This window comes from Triplophysa rosa, linkage group LG4 (assembly GCF_024868665.1).
Source record: "Triplophysa rosa linkage group LG4, Trosa_1v2, whole genome shotgun sequence".
Classification (NCBI taxonomy): Eukaryota; Metazoa; Chordata; class Actinopteri; order Cypriniformes; family Nemacheilidae; genus Triplophysa; species Triplophysa rosa.
This window is the reverse complement of record NC_079893.1, coordinates 31888581-31904734: the sequence shown is the minus strand read 5'-3', so window position 1 is coordinate 31904734 and position 16154 is coordinate 31888581. Positions and strand designations below refer to the sequence as shown.

The 16154-nt window shown below is 37.8% G+C and overlaps 2 protein-coding genes across 2 annotated transcripts; both read right to left on the bottom strand.

Annotated features, from left to right (window-relative positions):
* Positions 1-1606: 1606 nt before the first annotated feature.
* Positions 1607-5870, bottom strand: LOC130553080 (zinc finger protein 271-like). Its single transcript, XM_057331822.1, has 5 exons — positions 5460-5870; positions 5077-5310; positions 4174-4369; positions 3077-3549; positions 1607-1810 (listed from the first exon to the last, which is right to left on the bottom strand). The coding sequence occupies exons 1-5, from the start codon at positions 5751-5753 to the stop codon at positions 1607-1609; spliced, it is 1401 nt and encodes a 466-aa protein (XP_057187805.1). The 5' UTR covers positions 5754-5870.
* A 623-nt stretch (positions 5871-6493) lies between these two features.
* Positions 6494-8810, bottom strand: LOC130553079 (zinc finger protein 239-like; the record flags this gene model as incomplete). The annotated part of the gene is made up of 1 exon (XM_057331821.1): positions 6494-8810. A coding segment is annotated over one exon (1023 nt), but the record flags the coding sequence as incomplete, so codon positions are not given.
* Between the last annotated feature and the right edge of the window lie 7344 nt (positions 8811-16154).

Below are 16154 nucleotides of genomic sequence, written 5' to 3'. Positions count from 1 at the left end.
CAGCTTTTCCTCCAGTAACGCCACCTCTTTCTTCAGCTGACAGATTTCTGTGATGAAATCATCAATATCCAGCATGGACAGATCAGTTCCCACTGATTTACAGCACATCTGTGACGTCATCCTCAACATCTCAACACAAACACACACACACAACACTCTGTTTAAAACACACAAGAGAGAAAATCAGAGTGATGTGAACACGCAGCGCTTGATGTTTGACTTTCTTTCTTTCTTTAGTGGGTTTATCGGCGGACTGAAGAGCTGCAGAGCGACTCCTGCTGGACTGGAGACACAACACACTCGTAAAGTCTTCACTTACCATGTTTCGATTCATACATTGTCCTCCAATTCTTTTATTAAAAATACTAACATGATGCAGTTGCTTGCTGCACAATACTCACATAAAGTTTGATATTTACACCAGCTTCATAAATGCCGTTTAAATAGTGAGAAGTAAGAGGTGTTTCACCTGACGAAATGAAATGTTCTTTCAGAGAATCTTTCCGGTCAGTGAAGCGTAATGCTGTCGAGAGTATTTCACGGCATTATGTCAGACTAAATATCTCATTTTAAAATGTTATTTTCATAACTCTTAAGTCGCTGATGACAAGACACATTTCTGACTTCAGAGAAAGATCCTGTCAGGCCCGGTGTTCTGTCGTGCGCGCGCACTGTTCTAGACGCGGGAGGCGCGTGCTGTGCGGTCCTGTTCTACACTTCCCATATTAAGAGCAGCATGTGTAGCATGTTTAATTTATTGTAAATTATTTAAAGGACAGAGATTTCCTATGTTGTGACTGCAAATGTTTTAAACGAGCCTAAAAATATGGTTAATGTTTATATCATAAATTTAACGGAATAACGTGTATCATGCAACATTTTGCAGAACGGTTTCTAGTGCGTTTCATACTCAGCATATACAGTACATGAATAAAAAACAGAAATTGTTTATAATAGGATGAATATGATCAGTTACTTTAAAAATGTATTAATAAATGAGTTAATTCAATTGTCTTTCATTGCTATTTGCTGAATAAGTCCATTAACAAAACATGAAACATGGAATACTGGAATACTGGAATGTTCAGTGAACTGAATAAAACCGCTTTAGTGAGGAAACATCAAAATCACTTAATAAAGATGTTTTGCACGAAACAATTGTTTGAACTAATTTGGAGGTTTGGAGTAAGAACTTTATTGTCACTGTGCATGTACAGTACATGTACTATGAAACTTTGGTGGAGCAACCTCCAGATGCCATCTTTATACCTATAATTTACATAGTACACAATACACAACACTACACTACAATACACATATACACGATATACGCAGTACGCTATATAACACATTGCACAGAAAACACATAACACAAGACAACAGATGTGCATGGATGTAAACATTGTGTGTGTTTGTGCAAATAATCAGGAAGTGACAAGTACTGAGGTAGGAGTGTTGAATTAAACATAGCAATTATAATAATATATTGCACAGTAGGCGGTGTGTAGGGAAGGGATAGAGGTCTAAATGTACATGTGGAGGATGGAGTGTTCAGTAGTGCCCTGTGATAGAAGCTATGAGTCTTGTTGTGTGGGTATACAATGTCCTACTGGATATCGTTTCCCAGACGGCAGGAGGGTGAAGATATTGTGCAGTGTGAAGTGTCTTTAATGATTGTTTTTGCCTTTCGGGTGCAGCGTGTTCTGTAGATGTCCTCCAGATTAGGGAGCTGGGAATCGGTTCCTCTCTGCTGTTTTAATGACGCGCTGGAGAGACTTCTTGTTTTCAGAGGTGCAGGCAGAGTACCACACTGCAATTCAGGAGGCAACCGTTTTTAAGATAAGTTACCAACAACTAGTCTCTGGCCTTAAATCTCATACAATAATTGAATATCTGAGAGGGATGTAACGTTTTTTAATGGTTAACTCCGACTGTCAGTCTCGGCTTGCAGACACCTCACAACTCAAAAAAACAACAGACAAATCACCAGAAGTAAAGGGGTGATATGACAAGGCTAAAACGAATATTATGGTTTGTTTTAGATGTAATGCAATGTGTATACTCGATTTAAGGTTCAAAAACGCTGTATTTTCCCCATACCGTATTTGTATCTCCTCTTTGCCCCGCCTCTCATGGCTCTGAAAAGCGAGGTGTGCTGTGATTGGCCAGTTCACCAGTGCGTAGTGATTGGTGGAATACTGCAAGCGTGTGAGGGAATGTGACGCCTCTGACCATATTTGGAACACCAGGTTCCTCTTCAATTGTACTGACAGGTACGCCCACCTTACTTGCGTCTACATTTGGGCGGTCTCAGTCAAATCAGACCACCAACTGATGTAGATTTGAGGGGGTGTGGCTACACGAGGTGTTTCAGGCAGGTCTGGGTGAGCGTTCGCTTTTACATAGAATGACTCTTTTGTTCCCACACTTTCATTTCTGCAATTTTACACGTCTCATACGTGCATGAGCAACTCATAACACACCAAAGACACAGAACAACACGTGTTCATGCCATATGACCCCTTTAAAGATGCATCTTGACAACATCTGACCATACAGTGACTTGAATGTGAGCCACAGTACCAGAACATTCCCAATGACGCCAATGATAAAGACTGTGCTGTACAGGCCGGCTACAAACACTTGAAACACTGCAAAACCTTAAACAAAACAAAACGTCAAGTCACTAGACAAATGTTTGTTTTATTCTTTAATGTCTGACAGTATAACCATGAATCATTCCCTAATTTATGGTACATCCGTTGTAAAAGCAATAAGCCGTGTGAAGCACTGGGTTACAGGGCATTTTATAACAGCTTATCACATGGCTTATTGCTTTTATAAAACGGTTATTCCATATGCGTAGCAAGGTTTCATAAAATAAAGTAAAATAAATTATATTTAGGCTGTAATGCGGTCAGCCGTTATAAATCGGGGTATTTTATAACGGCTTAGAACTCGGCTCAGCCAATCAGAATCAAGGACCAGAACTGGCCGTTTTACAATAGTTTATATTGAGTGTATTTTACCATTACATCATTTACAAATTGACAAAACTGAAACTATTTACACAGACTGTGGAAAGTGTTGAATCTTGACAAAGCTCAATAGTTGTAGACCAATATTGCAAANAGTGTGAACACTGATAGAGTTTCTCCACAGTGTGTGTTGCTTGGTGTTTCTTTAAAGAAGTTAACTCCCGAAAGGTTTTTCCACATTCACTGCACAGATACGGTCTCTCATTGGTGTGTATCCGCACATGTCTCCTAACAGCAGACGAACAATAAAATCTCTTCTCACAGTGAGGACACGAGTACAACTTTTCGTTCTTGTGTGATCCCTTATGAACATCAAGAGATTCTTTGGTGTTGAAAAACTTCTCGCATACTTTGCAGTGGAAAGGCTTGTCAGCATTGTGTCCTCTCGAGTGAATTTTCAGCTTATTAGCGGAGAAGAAATCCTTCCCACACTGCTCACAGTGAAACTCCCATTTGTGCTCTTCTGATGTAGAGGCCACTTCTCCATCAGAAAGGGAATCGCTGCTGGCATCTGTAAGAAACACAACCGAATTAAAAATTCATCTACATTCACAAGGTAAATGATGATGTTTGTCAGTACTTTTGAAGTGCTACACAAAGGAAATTACAAAAAGGAAAGATCTTTCCTCCTCATTATATTGCATGAGAACCGTTACTTGCTTAATAATGTTCTCCAAATAAATAGTAATAAACTCCTTCCTGGTGTAACACTCTTCCTAACTCAGTCCGGTCAACCTCATCTCTCACAACATTCAAAAAACAACTTCAAAACCATCTCTTCTGTGAAAACTTGACAAATAAAAAAAGACCCCCTCTCTCTCTCTTTCTCTCAACAGGTATTGGTCTGGCTTTGGTTGAAACTAGTAACTTTGTATCAGCACCTGTTGTGTTATTGCTCCTGTATGACATATCACTTATTGCTCCTTAAACTCTTTGTAAGTCGCTTTGGATAAAAGCATCCGTTAAATGACTAAATGTAAATGTGGAACCACCTCTTTAGGTAGGGTTTGAACTTTTTTGAAAATTTTGAAGGAGTTGCAGGTAATATAAGTGAAAAATAATGTTTTTTTTACAACATAGTATGAATGTTTTTGTGTCATCGTGAATGAACTAAACGTTAAAAGAAGAAACATACCTGAAGGAAGAAAATCCTCATCATCATCATCAACACGACCAAAAATATCACCGTCTTCATCATCTTCATCACCGTCTTCATCATCTTCACCATCAAATCGTTCCTCTTCTTCTGTTGGTTCGTTTCTTATCTCAATCAGTTCAGCTGAACATATCTTCACAGTCATCCTCTGCAGGATCCGCCGCCGTCCACCACACTGGAAAAAAAGTAATTTTGCTACTTATCAAGTTAATTCAACAATTTAAAAAAATTCTGACATTATTTTTTCATGTTCAGTCATCTAACTTAATCCATTCAAGTTGGGACTACATTAATGATTTGTGTTTTATCATCACAGAATTGCTCAAACTGGCAGATGATTTCTATTTCCCAGCATGCTTTGCGTAAGACTGCACTCCGAAAGAATTCTTCTTAATTAAGTGTTGTTTTAGATTTTTTAGATTTAGATTTTTTTGTGTGTTTATGTGTTTGTGTTTAACGCACGTTGTAAACTAACACGGGAGTCGGGAAATTGTTGAATATAGTTGTTATTTTTGTTCATTTGCACACAAAAAGTATCCTTGTCGCTTTACATAATTACCACTGGAGAGACATAATGTCTTTACTCACTTTCAGCACTTTGAAATTTGGTTGCGTTGCACTCTATGGAGTCAGAAAGCTCCCGGATAATTATATGGATACATAGATTAAAGTTGGTTTATAATATAACTAAATATAAATTAGTCATGTAAGTAGTAGATTTAATACATTTATTACAGTATATCTGTGCATTTTTAAGGATACAACATCATCAAATTATTAAATACTACATTTTTTGAAATAAATTTATTTCCAATGTATAACACAAAAGCATAATTGACCATAATTTCACTTTGTTAGCTGGTCACAAATGATGGTACTTACAGACTGGTGGGAGTGTATTGCAGGGAGGACATAAAATGTTGAAGGTTTTGTCCTCTTTCCAACACTTTCAGGACTTGAATCTGCAAACTGTCTCGTGGTAGTTCCTGGACCAGAGTCCTGTTGCTTTACTGGTGTTGACTGTGGAACATTAGCCAAAAACTCTCCTGCTCCCCGGACCTCCAGCTCAGCGTCATTGTCTTTTGCTAGGGACTCTAGATTTCTACGAGACGGATACTTGGGAGTAAAAAAAAACATTTCAACACGTCTTTAGTAATAGGAAGACATAGGTAATAAACAATCATTCACACGTTATGAAACACATTGACGAGAAAAACCGTTATTGCATATATATATATATATATATAGTAAAAAGACATACATACCTCTGTTTGCTGTAAAAACGTATTGGGCACAGCCGACGCTTTCAGACAACGTCGATTTCCTTGCTGCGAGGGTTTGAAATCATCGTGGAAAAAATGATCACTGCACACTCTCTTAAACATCAGAGCATGTTCGGGTGTGTTGATATCCAAGTGCAGCGCGAGCAACCACAGCTTCCATCGCTCAGGATTGCTTATAGGAAATCTATGAAAAGTCACCATTTTCTTTCCTAGCGAAAATTTTCTTTTAGGTTTTTTAATATTACAACACCCAGGATAGGCACACGAAATGGCCATTTCAAACAATAAACTGACACAAAGACATATGAATATGTGTCATCGACCATTCAACAACTTTTGAACGGTCTTCCTTCTCCACATTTAAACACCGGCTGAATAACACCGGCGCGCTTCCTGTTCTTCTTACGTGTTTGAAGGCGGCTGGCAAATCAGCTTTCGGCGCATGTTCGCCACCTGCTGGAATGGAGTGTAAAGACCAGGGGGAGGAAAGCGCCCACTCTTTGACGCAACGCTTTAGAAGTTAAATGTTAGGGTGATCTGTCCAGCGATCTAACCACGAGGTTGTGGCCACAAGTGTTTAGTAAAAGGACAAAAATGTGAGAGATTTTCCCCCTCAAAGTGAAGAGAAGTGGAAATGTCCACTTATGGAAATATGTCCTAAAAAATATTTTTCTAACAAACTCTAACTAAATTTAGACCACATTATTGGTTTACCCTTTGCCTTTATGAATACATATATGACAGCTTCGTGATTTTTTTTGCATTGCATTTTACAAAATGGCTGCTTCAAGGTATCAAAGCACACGTTGTCAATCATGGTACTCGCTACATTAAATAGTTAAATCCATTTGTATTCTAGTGTTTTTTACAATTCCCTAACAATAAAGTAGGTCAAGTGTGAGTTCAACTAAAATCTTCATATGAAAACATGAGATAAATGATAAAATTTCAGATAACTGAAAAGAGTCAGTGGACCACTAATTTCATAATATATTTTATAATAATTGTTTGCCATTTTTTAAAATATCATTTACATCATACATTTGATAGTTACAGTATGTATTGTATACATTATTGCATTTAATTCTGTGTTAGGCTAGGGACAGAAAAATTGACAATTTCATAGAATGACCCAGAGATGTTTTTGCTTTAATTTTTTTAATATCTGGAACATAGGTAGTAATGATAAATAATTTCAATGGATTTCTTGAACCTTATTATTAAAGGGATACTCCACCCAAAAATGAAATTACTCCCCCCCACGTTGTTCAAAAACTAAAAAATGTTTTAATATAATTTTTTTTTGTTCTGTTGAACACCACGAAAATATTTGGAACTGTGTTAGCAACTGACATTTCTGGGACTACCATAGTAGAAAAACTTAACATGGTACTCAAAGGTGCCCTATAACTGTTTGCTTTCCTACATTCTTTAAAATTCTTTGAGGCATTGGATGTTGTAATGTTTTTACCTAAATTTTGCATTTCTAACTAAATAAGAAAATACAAAATAGGCTAACTGGCAAACACCCGGTTGAAGTAACCCATTTGTATTTTATTCTACAAGTATTTGACTCCTGCCTGCTGTTTTTTCCCCTTTGTATATGTGACCCGCGCCTGTCCAAACTTGATAGTCCACCCTGTTACAAACCAAGCTAAAGTCTCATAATGTCATTCAATTAACATGTTTGCTGTTTTGTTGCTGGGTTTTCACCGGAAGGATTACATATTGTGGCTGCTGAGGCATTACCTCACAACAGAGTTGACCAAACCGATGTAAAATGAGACTTGTGGAATTTATTAAAATTTCAGCATTGAAAATTTGGTTGTAAAGTAAACATGCATTTCTTCACTTTAAAATGCTAATTGCATGGAATTAGTCCACCCTGTTACTATAACGATGGGATGGACACAGTAAGGTCAAATGTGCCAATAAATGGTCTGGATACAAAAAAACTCACATTAGGAACAGTTTCCATGTATGTGTCCAAGCAGGATGGTCCCATCGACCCCACTGTCCTTCACTCACATTGTACTTTACGTTCTGGGCCTGAGAGTGCTAAAGATGAAACTGTTTCGAAAAAATGGGAAGAAATGCTGTAAATCTCTCCTAACACAATGGAGTCCGTCCTAATGTTAAGGTCGTGGCTTATTATTATTTGAAGGTGTTTGGAGAGGGAAAAATATCAGCAAACTGGTTGAAAAAATAATTGCTTTGTCGAGTGCAAATGATTGTGCCTGATGCAAATGGCTACATAAGGAATCTATTGTTTCTATTCTAGCATGTCATCATGATCGGTTTACAAGGGCTTTAAGACAAATCCAGTGCAGTTTGTTCTTCAGCATGTTTCTTCTGGTGAGTGAGAAAACTTCCCAAAAAAGCGAACCTCTCTCCGCATATGGAGCAGTGATAAGGTTTCTCTCCAGTGTGAACTCTCTCATGGGTTTTGAAGACATCTGATCGAGCAAAAGTCTTGTCACACTGAGAACATTTATAAGGTCTTTCACCTGAATGAGTTCTCTGATGTTTTAGTAAGTTAGCATGTTGACTAAAACTCTTTTCACAAACACTGCAGTGATAAGGCTTTTCTCCAGTGTGAATTCTCTGATGAACTCTAAAAGTAGTTGAATCAGTGAAGCTCTTTCCACAGTAAGAGCAGAGGTAAGGTTTCTCTCCAGTGTGAGTTCTCTCATGACATATGAGTTGAAGTTTACGAAGAAAAGGTTTATAACAGTATAAACACTTATAGAGTTTCTCCCCTGTGTGTATTTTTTGGTGTTTCTTAAGACAACCTGTATCAGTGAAAGTTTTTCCACATTCACTGCACTGATACGGTCTCTCATTGCTGTGTACATGCACATGACTTTTTAAATGGGATTTGTGGTTGAATCTCTTCTCACAGTGAGGACACTTGTGCAGTTTGTCTCCTGTGTGAATTCTCTGATGAACAACAAGATTTGCTTTGGTACTGAAATATTTGACACATTGACTGCAGTGGAAAGGTTTTTCTCCAGTGTGTGTCCTCATGTGATCCTTCAGATGAGAAGAGAAGAGAAAATTCTTCCCGCACTGCTCACAGTGAAAATCTTTGTCCTTTCTGTGCTCTTGTGAATGAAGTTTCTTCTCTTGTAAGGTAGGAAAGCTGATGTCACATCTGGTGCAGGTGAAGAGTTTCTGTTCTGTGTGTTTTCTCTCATGTGTCTCTAAACGTCTCTGTGAACTGAATGTCTTTCCACAGGTGATGCAGGAAAGAGTTTGTGCTGTCAGTCGCTGTTTTGATGTAGAGGCCGTTTCTCCATCACAACATGAATCACCGCTCTCATCTGAAAAAGAAAAACAACATTATCATAAGAGGAGTCTAAGGAAAAGCTGGATCGTTCATACATTTTTTTTTTTTTAACAAATCACTAACATAAAATGTCCACCCTGTTATGGACAAACAAAATAGCCTAACAGGCTAATAATATATGCTTCCATATTCTTGTTTTACCAAAAATAAAAAAATGACTGGAACCGGATTCCATTTTTGTGAAATATAACAGTCAATTAAAATGGCTAGATATTACAGAGAACTTTTAACTACACTGTACATGAGAAGAATTTACAATATCACAGACAGTGATTTGACCTTCTATTATTGATCAATTTACACCAAGTTTGACCAAAAAGCATGAAACATTACAAATGGACTATAAAAAACTCTTGAATAACAGGGTGGACACAAAAACCACAGGGTGGACAAAATGACTAAACAGCAACAAATTCTATTTTGTACATCAATTTGAATATTTTTTTGTAAATTCATCTTTATGAATGAGTATCACGTCTCTGTTCCTAGTAAATGATCTTAGAATGTGCGTCTCTTACAAGCAAACTGTGTGAGGGTGTATTAATAGAGAAGTGACTGAAATTGTACAGAAAAATCTGCAGTTCTACAGAAAGCCTGTTTTTCTATAAAAGAACAATAAGTCTAACATCTATTTTAAAAACTAAGTAAAGTGAGACTTTAGGAACTGAGTTAAACCCTAGCGGTAAAACATGGTTATAAAGTAAAAATATACTTCAATATAAATATAAAATCAATCTGAATTACTGCTCTGCTCTAACTGAGAGGACAGGGTCGACACACCGAGGTAAAATTCACCATTCTATCAAGGGCATTTATGAAACATTGTCCTGCATTTATAAAGATGATTTTGTCCTTTTAATATATTTGCATTTTTATTCATTATTTTCCTCTGTAATTTATTTGTTTCTCTCGATAATCCCCTAACAAAATGGTTCTCAAACTGTGGTATGCGTACCACTAGTGTTACTTGAAGAGACCCCGGTGGTACGTGTCACGACAGAACTCTCTATATTAATTTACGTTTTAAATACAATTTCAAATGTTTAATACATGATTGATAAATACATCTCAGCCTATGTGCAATTTTAAAATAGTTGTATGAATTATTGTTTATTTACCATTGGTGGATGTAACTCAGGCGCGTGACGGGCAGCTGAAACACAGAGTGGGAGCAGACAGGTGCTTGTGAGTCCCTCTCGCTGTTCCGACGAGCTGCGTGCAGATTATGTTTTGTTTTGTATTTTTGCACTTGAAGCGCTGTTTAAAGCTGTTGTTATTACTGTAAAGTGCTAATTCAACAAGCGTCTGCATCTACTCGAGGTTAAATCAATGAAGCGGGCGTTGTGATTTAGTTTTGACGCGTAGTAAAGTGTGAGTCTCTGTTTGTTATATACAGCTGTTCTCTTGATGTTAAAGTATACGTGTATTCATATATCTTCTGTGTTAAATATTCTTTCCACATTGTTTGTCTTTAATATAAGTTTGTAGTCTCTTTGCAAGTCCCCACAAACTCAATAAATCCTCATAAAAGTCATTTACAGAGCCCTGTTCACTGTGCGCTACAGAAAAGGGTTTTGTGTCCACTATTACTGCTGACTAACTTGAAAAACATGAAAAAAAAACATGTTCTTTAGTTTTAAAACAGCTGGTAAATAAAAAAGTGTTTGTGTAATTAATAATACATTAGAATCAGTGGACGAGGTGTAAAAAGAAAGATTCACAACACTACTATTCATTTACTGTAAGTGTTTCTTCATGTGATTTTTTATGGCGGTCATTAGGTGGTACTTGGAACAACAAATTTTATTAAAGGTGGTACTTGATCTGAAAAGTTTGAGAACCCCTTTAATCTAAGGTTAAATTAGGTTAAATCTAGACCAAAGACGCATCTTTTTAATCTTGCATACACTACACTTCTATAATATAAATCCTCTGAGGGTTTAGGCTGCATTAGTTAGATCAACCGGAACCAAAAACACAACTGATGTACTTGTTGCATCAAAGAGTACAGAACAGTACTCTACTCTCAGCCAGTCTTGTCTCATTGTTCCAAGGTTACCACAGCGAGCAGGATGCAGTTCATGGCCTGACCTGATGGTAGAGCGGAGAATGGGAAGCGGCGACCTGACAAGAGCTGAGATGATAGAGCTGGATAAAGAAGGACGCGGTACCTGACACGTCTTCACCACAAAATTTCAAATGCTATTAGATTATTAATGATAATCTTAAACTATAATTTACTTTATTAGTAAGTTTATTTATTTTATTTAGCCTTGTTGTGCAAACTCTCTGGAGTTGTGCAGAGGCAGCAGCTTTTGCCAGAGGGGAACTGGAATCCCCTGGTTGGGCCTGGGTTCTCCTGAGGTTTTTTTTCTCGATTAGAGTTTTGGGTTCCTCGCCACCGTTTGCATACTGTTTTTGCACTATCTGCCTGCCGGGGGGGCTGCTTTAGAATTTTAAAGTTTTACTTAATTAATATTGCATATAGGAATTTATAGTCTGTTATATTTGACCTGTGCTTCTCTCTCCTTTATCTTAAATGTGTGCTCTCACTGAGCGTGTGTGTGTGTGCTACTTGTCTTGTCGTACGTGTGTGTGTGTGTGTGTGTCTGTGTCTGTGTGTGTTGGTCTATTGTGTGTGTGGAGTGTTTTGTATGTGGGTTGTCTGTCTTCTGTGTTTTCACCTTTTTCTTGTTTTTGCAGGTACAACTTTAATTGTTTTGCTTTAGTCAATTGTCTCATGTACAGCTGCTTTGTAACAATGAAAATTGTAAAAAGCGCTATATAAATAAAGTTGAGTTGAGTTGATAATATCTATGCATCCCATAAAAGACCTTTCGCGATACTTCTTTGGTTCACAATAGACACAGGTAAAACGTAACACATATAACATAAATAGAGCGATAATGTATGTTATTTTTGCTACGAACCTTGCATCTCTCATTTTGTCCACAAATGTGAACACGTGTCAAAACTGACATTATGTCAAATAAAAGAAAAAGAACATACCTGAGGATAAAATCATCATCATCATCGTGATTCTCATCTTCATCAGTGTGATGTTCTTCTTCTTCTTCTGCTGGTGTTTGTTTCTCATCTCCATGAGTTTCCTGCAGTCGTCATCAGTGTGACAGAACACATGTTGAGTGGTCTGGTGTTCAGGATCTGCTGTTCTCCAGCGTTACAGACAGAATCCAGAGACTCTGTGGAGGTTTGATCAGTAGATTCATCCTGATTCAAGGTGTGATTACTGTCACACACAGTGTCCTGAGCGTCTGTGAGGTTTGTGTCAGTATAACAGAGTAAAGTGAGGCTGACCTCCGAGTCCTGTGTGGATTTCTATTCAGAGAGTAAATACATTTAGATAAAGCAATAAACTATGACAATAAGATGACATTAAGCATTGTCATGTGGTTGTCCTTCGGACAAGTAAATTTGTCATTCACTTGTCCGAGTACAAAAATTACTTGTCCAAAGATAAAAAATTATATTTCATTTGAATTCTCAATATAATTGTTTCGGATTTAGATTGGTCAAGTTTGCTTTAAGCATTTTAACTAGTGTCCGCTTTGGCCGTCTGTATTTGGTTATAGGCCTGTTCTCCGTGACTGCTATAAAACAAAGGCAAGCAGTAGTGTTAACGCTGTAAGTTAACTTTTTTTACACAAAGCACTGGTACTACAGAGGTTTAAGTTTGGTAGCACAGGTCAAACAGTAGGAGCACAAGTATAAATCGTCTGTTGTCACCATTAAAAAATATGTAAGTGCAGTTCATCATGAATAGGCAGGTAACTGACAAATGACATTAATGTTTCATACAGATGGATAAATTAGAGCCATATCATTTTTGGTTTACCTAAATTTGTTTTAATTTTTCTAATTTGTGTGTTTTTCCATTTTTACTATACAATAGTGGTATATTTGTCCACAAAAATTACTGTAGTATACTATAGCATTTACTATAGTAAACTGCAGTTAAATTATTAGATACTATAGTGTTTTTGAACTTTAATATAGTATACAGTGTTTATCAATTTACTACATGAGCACTACAATTTTCAATAGCAAATACAATAGTACCCTACAGTCTTTTTAGTCTTGGTGTTCAATTTATCGGGACTTTTATTTTGACGTGTCGTCGGGAAGGCGCTCGAGTTTTTTGTGTGTTTGCCGATAGCTTCACTCAAATAGTAAAACGCTCGTAATTAAAATAAACTCACAGAGCAACTGTGGAGATGAAGTTCATGTGTTCATATCCTCATACAGTGCAGACGCAGATAAATACACGACCATCACTCGTGTTGAATGTTAAACTGTGCACATAATTCACTCAGACACGCAGAACAGCCAGATGACATTTAAATGACAGGATTCCGCTCCGCATCTAGTTACATGGACTCAGTGCGATGCGCCATTGATTATTGTCACACAACCACGACAAACGCACGTCACACAAACACGCAACTCTATATGTCGCACTGTTATTTTATTTTTTTAAAGTCACTTCGGTCGGGCAAGTACAATTCTCTCTCACTTGCCCATACAAAACATTCACTTGTCCCGGACAAGCGTTAATGTCGAGCCCTGAACAGAATTCAATATTTTCATTGATCAAAAAATGAAGTGATTGAGGTAAATGATGTTGAATGTGTCCAAACCTCAGTGTTGAGTTCATCTCCTCTTGTCCTCAGCTTTTCCTCCAGTAACGCCACCTCTTTCTTCAGCTGACAGATTTCTGTGATGAAATCATCAATATCCAGCATGGACAGATCAGTTCCCACTGATTTACAGCACATCTGTGACGTCATCCTCAACATCTCAACACAAACACACACACACAACACTCTGTTTAAAACACACAAGAGAGAAAATCAGAGTGATGTGAACACGCAGCGCTTGATGTCTGACTCTCTCTCTCTCTGTTTATTTGACGGGTCGGAACCAACTTGTTCAGGTGCATACCGCCACCTACTGTACCGAGATGTGCAACCTCGGAGCTTCATGTTCTCCACTATATTCTATGATTTGACCCTATATCTAACAGGTCTGTAACATGATTAGCTATAAGGGATGTCTTAGAGAGTCAGAGTCTCAGAGAAGTAAAGATGGGCAGAGGCTCTCCAATCTGTGAAAGTGTACTTCCAGAAACCACTGTCGGTAAACACATCTGCAGATGCCAACTGAAGCTCTTTCATGCAAAAAGGAAGCCATATGTGAACAAGGTCCAGAAGCGCCGTCGTGTCCTGTGGGCCAAGGCTTCTTTTAAAATGGACTGTTTCAAAGTGGAAGTGTTCTATGGTCAGACGAGTCCAAATTTGACATTCTCTCACAGACGCCGTGTCCTCCGGGCTAAAGATGGGGGAGACCTTCCAGCGTGTTATCAGCGTTCAGTTCAACAGTCAGCATCGGTATGGACAGCTTGCATGATTTGGAAGGCACTATGAATGCTGAAAGGTATATAAAGGTTTTAGACAACGTCTATTTCAGGGAAGGCCTTGCGTATTTCAGCAGGACAATGCAAAACCACATACTACAGTTATTACAACAGCATGACTTCGTAGTACAAGAGTCCGAGTGCTGAATTGACCTGCCTGCAGTCCAGATCTCTCACCTATAGAGATTATTTAAGGTAGTCGCGGCCTAATGGTTAGAGAGTGGGACTCGTGACCAGAAGGTTGCCGGTTGGATCCTCAGGGCCGGCGGGTAACCACTGAGGTGACCTTGAGCAAGGCACCTGACCCCTACTTGCTCCCCGGGCGCTGCAGTGATAGCTGCCCACTGCTCCGGGGGTAAGTGTGGTCACCACTTGTGCGTGTGGTCACTACTCACTGGATGGGTTAAATGCAGAGGTCACATTTCAGGTATGGGTCACTTACACTATTTGAAGAGTTTGGTTCTAAAATGAGATAACTCCGTTTTTCTTTTTTTTTTCAAAAATCATGTTTTTTTTATTGTGCATCCCAATTAATCAAACTGCAGTTTGGTTTGTTTTGATTTCAGAATCAGAAGGAGCTTTATGACCACGTATGTTTACACACACACAAGGAATTTGACTTGGCGACAGGAGCTTAGTGCAGAAGAAAGTGTACACATTGTGCAAACATAGTGCAAATATACATTAAGATAGGAAAAATGAGAAATTAAATAAAGATTTAAGCCACAACTAATCAAATACAGCTAACTAACATGATAAAGCACAATGAAAACATGTTTTTAAAACAAATTATTAAATTAAATCTAATTTTGGAACCAAACTCTTCATTTGGCGAATCATTAAACGAAAAATACGTCAAAGATGACCACAAACTCTCCAGCAGCTGGAAACCAGTATCAGGCAAGAATGGGACCAAATCCAACACCAAAACTCCAGAAACTCCATGCCAGACTGTTCTGAAAAGAAGAAGAGATGCTACACCATGGTAAACATTCCCCCGTGCCAACTTTTTTGAGACCTGTAGCAGGCATCACATTTTAAATGAGCTCATTTTGTGCATAAAATTGTACAATTTCTCCTTTTAAACATTTGTTATTTTCTGAATAAAATATTAGCTCATGTGATTTGAAAGTCTTTTAGTTTTCATTTTATAAAAAAAACGTCCCAACATTTCCGGAATTCGGGTTGTAAGATTTGATCAATCTAACGTATGATATGAAGCGAAATTAAATGTGTGTGAGGCATTATAATTGTTCTCACATTTACTTTCTGCAATCTGACTTCAGTTAAATAACTCGCCATCAGTCTCGCCAATTCCCCTTTTCCCCAGAATGTTCGTACGCATGGCTCAGAGTTTACTAACAGGTGCGCACATTTGGCCTCGTTTGTGCAGAAATCATCTTACTACAGGATTTACATGCGAATCCTCAAACATTCGTATTCTGCCAATCTTATCGTACGAATGATCGTCCCTTGATAAATGCGGCGGCTGAAATTGATAGTAATTTACATATCACGCCCCTATAAATTAGGGTGTAGACGCCTCGCCCCTAGATTTTGCGATTTGGAGAAATGTAATCCGGCAAAAAAAAGAGGAACTTTTCCGATTTAGAAATTAAAGTTTAACCTTGAAAAGTAAAATCAAAGGTAGTAAAAAAACGTTCGGAAAGACTCACTGCTGCAGTCAACAGCGACCCAAACTCCAGCTAAGGTTTGTATTTTTTATGGGATATTTACGTTTTGTAAATATGACCGCAAATAATTTATTTTATTATTATTGTTTCACTGTTATTTTTACACTGTATTGTTGTTGCTTTAAATGACTTTGGTTTAAATTTAAATGCATTATACAACCAAATTAATCTGACTTCAGTCTTGAAGAACTTTGAGTTAC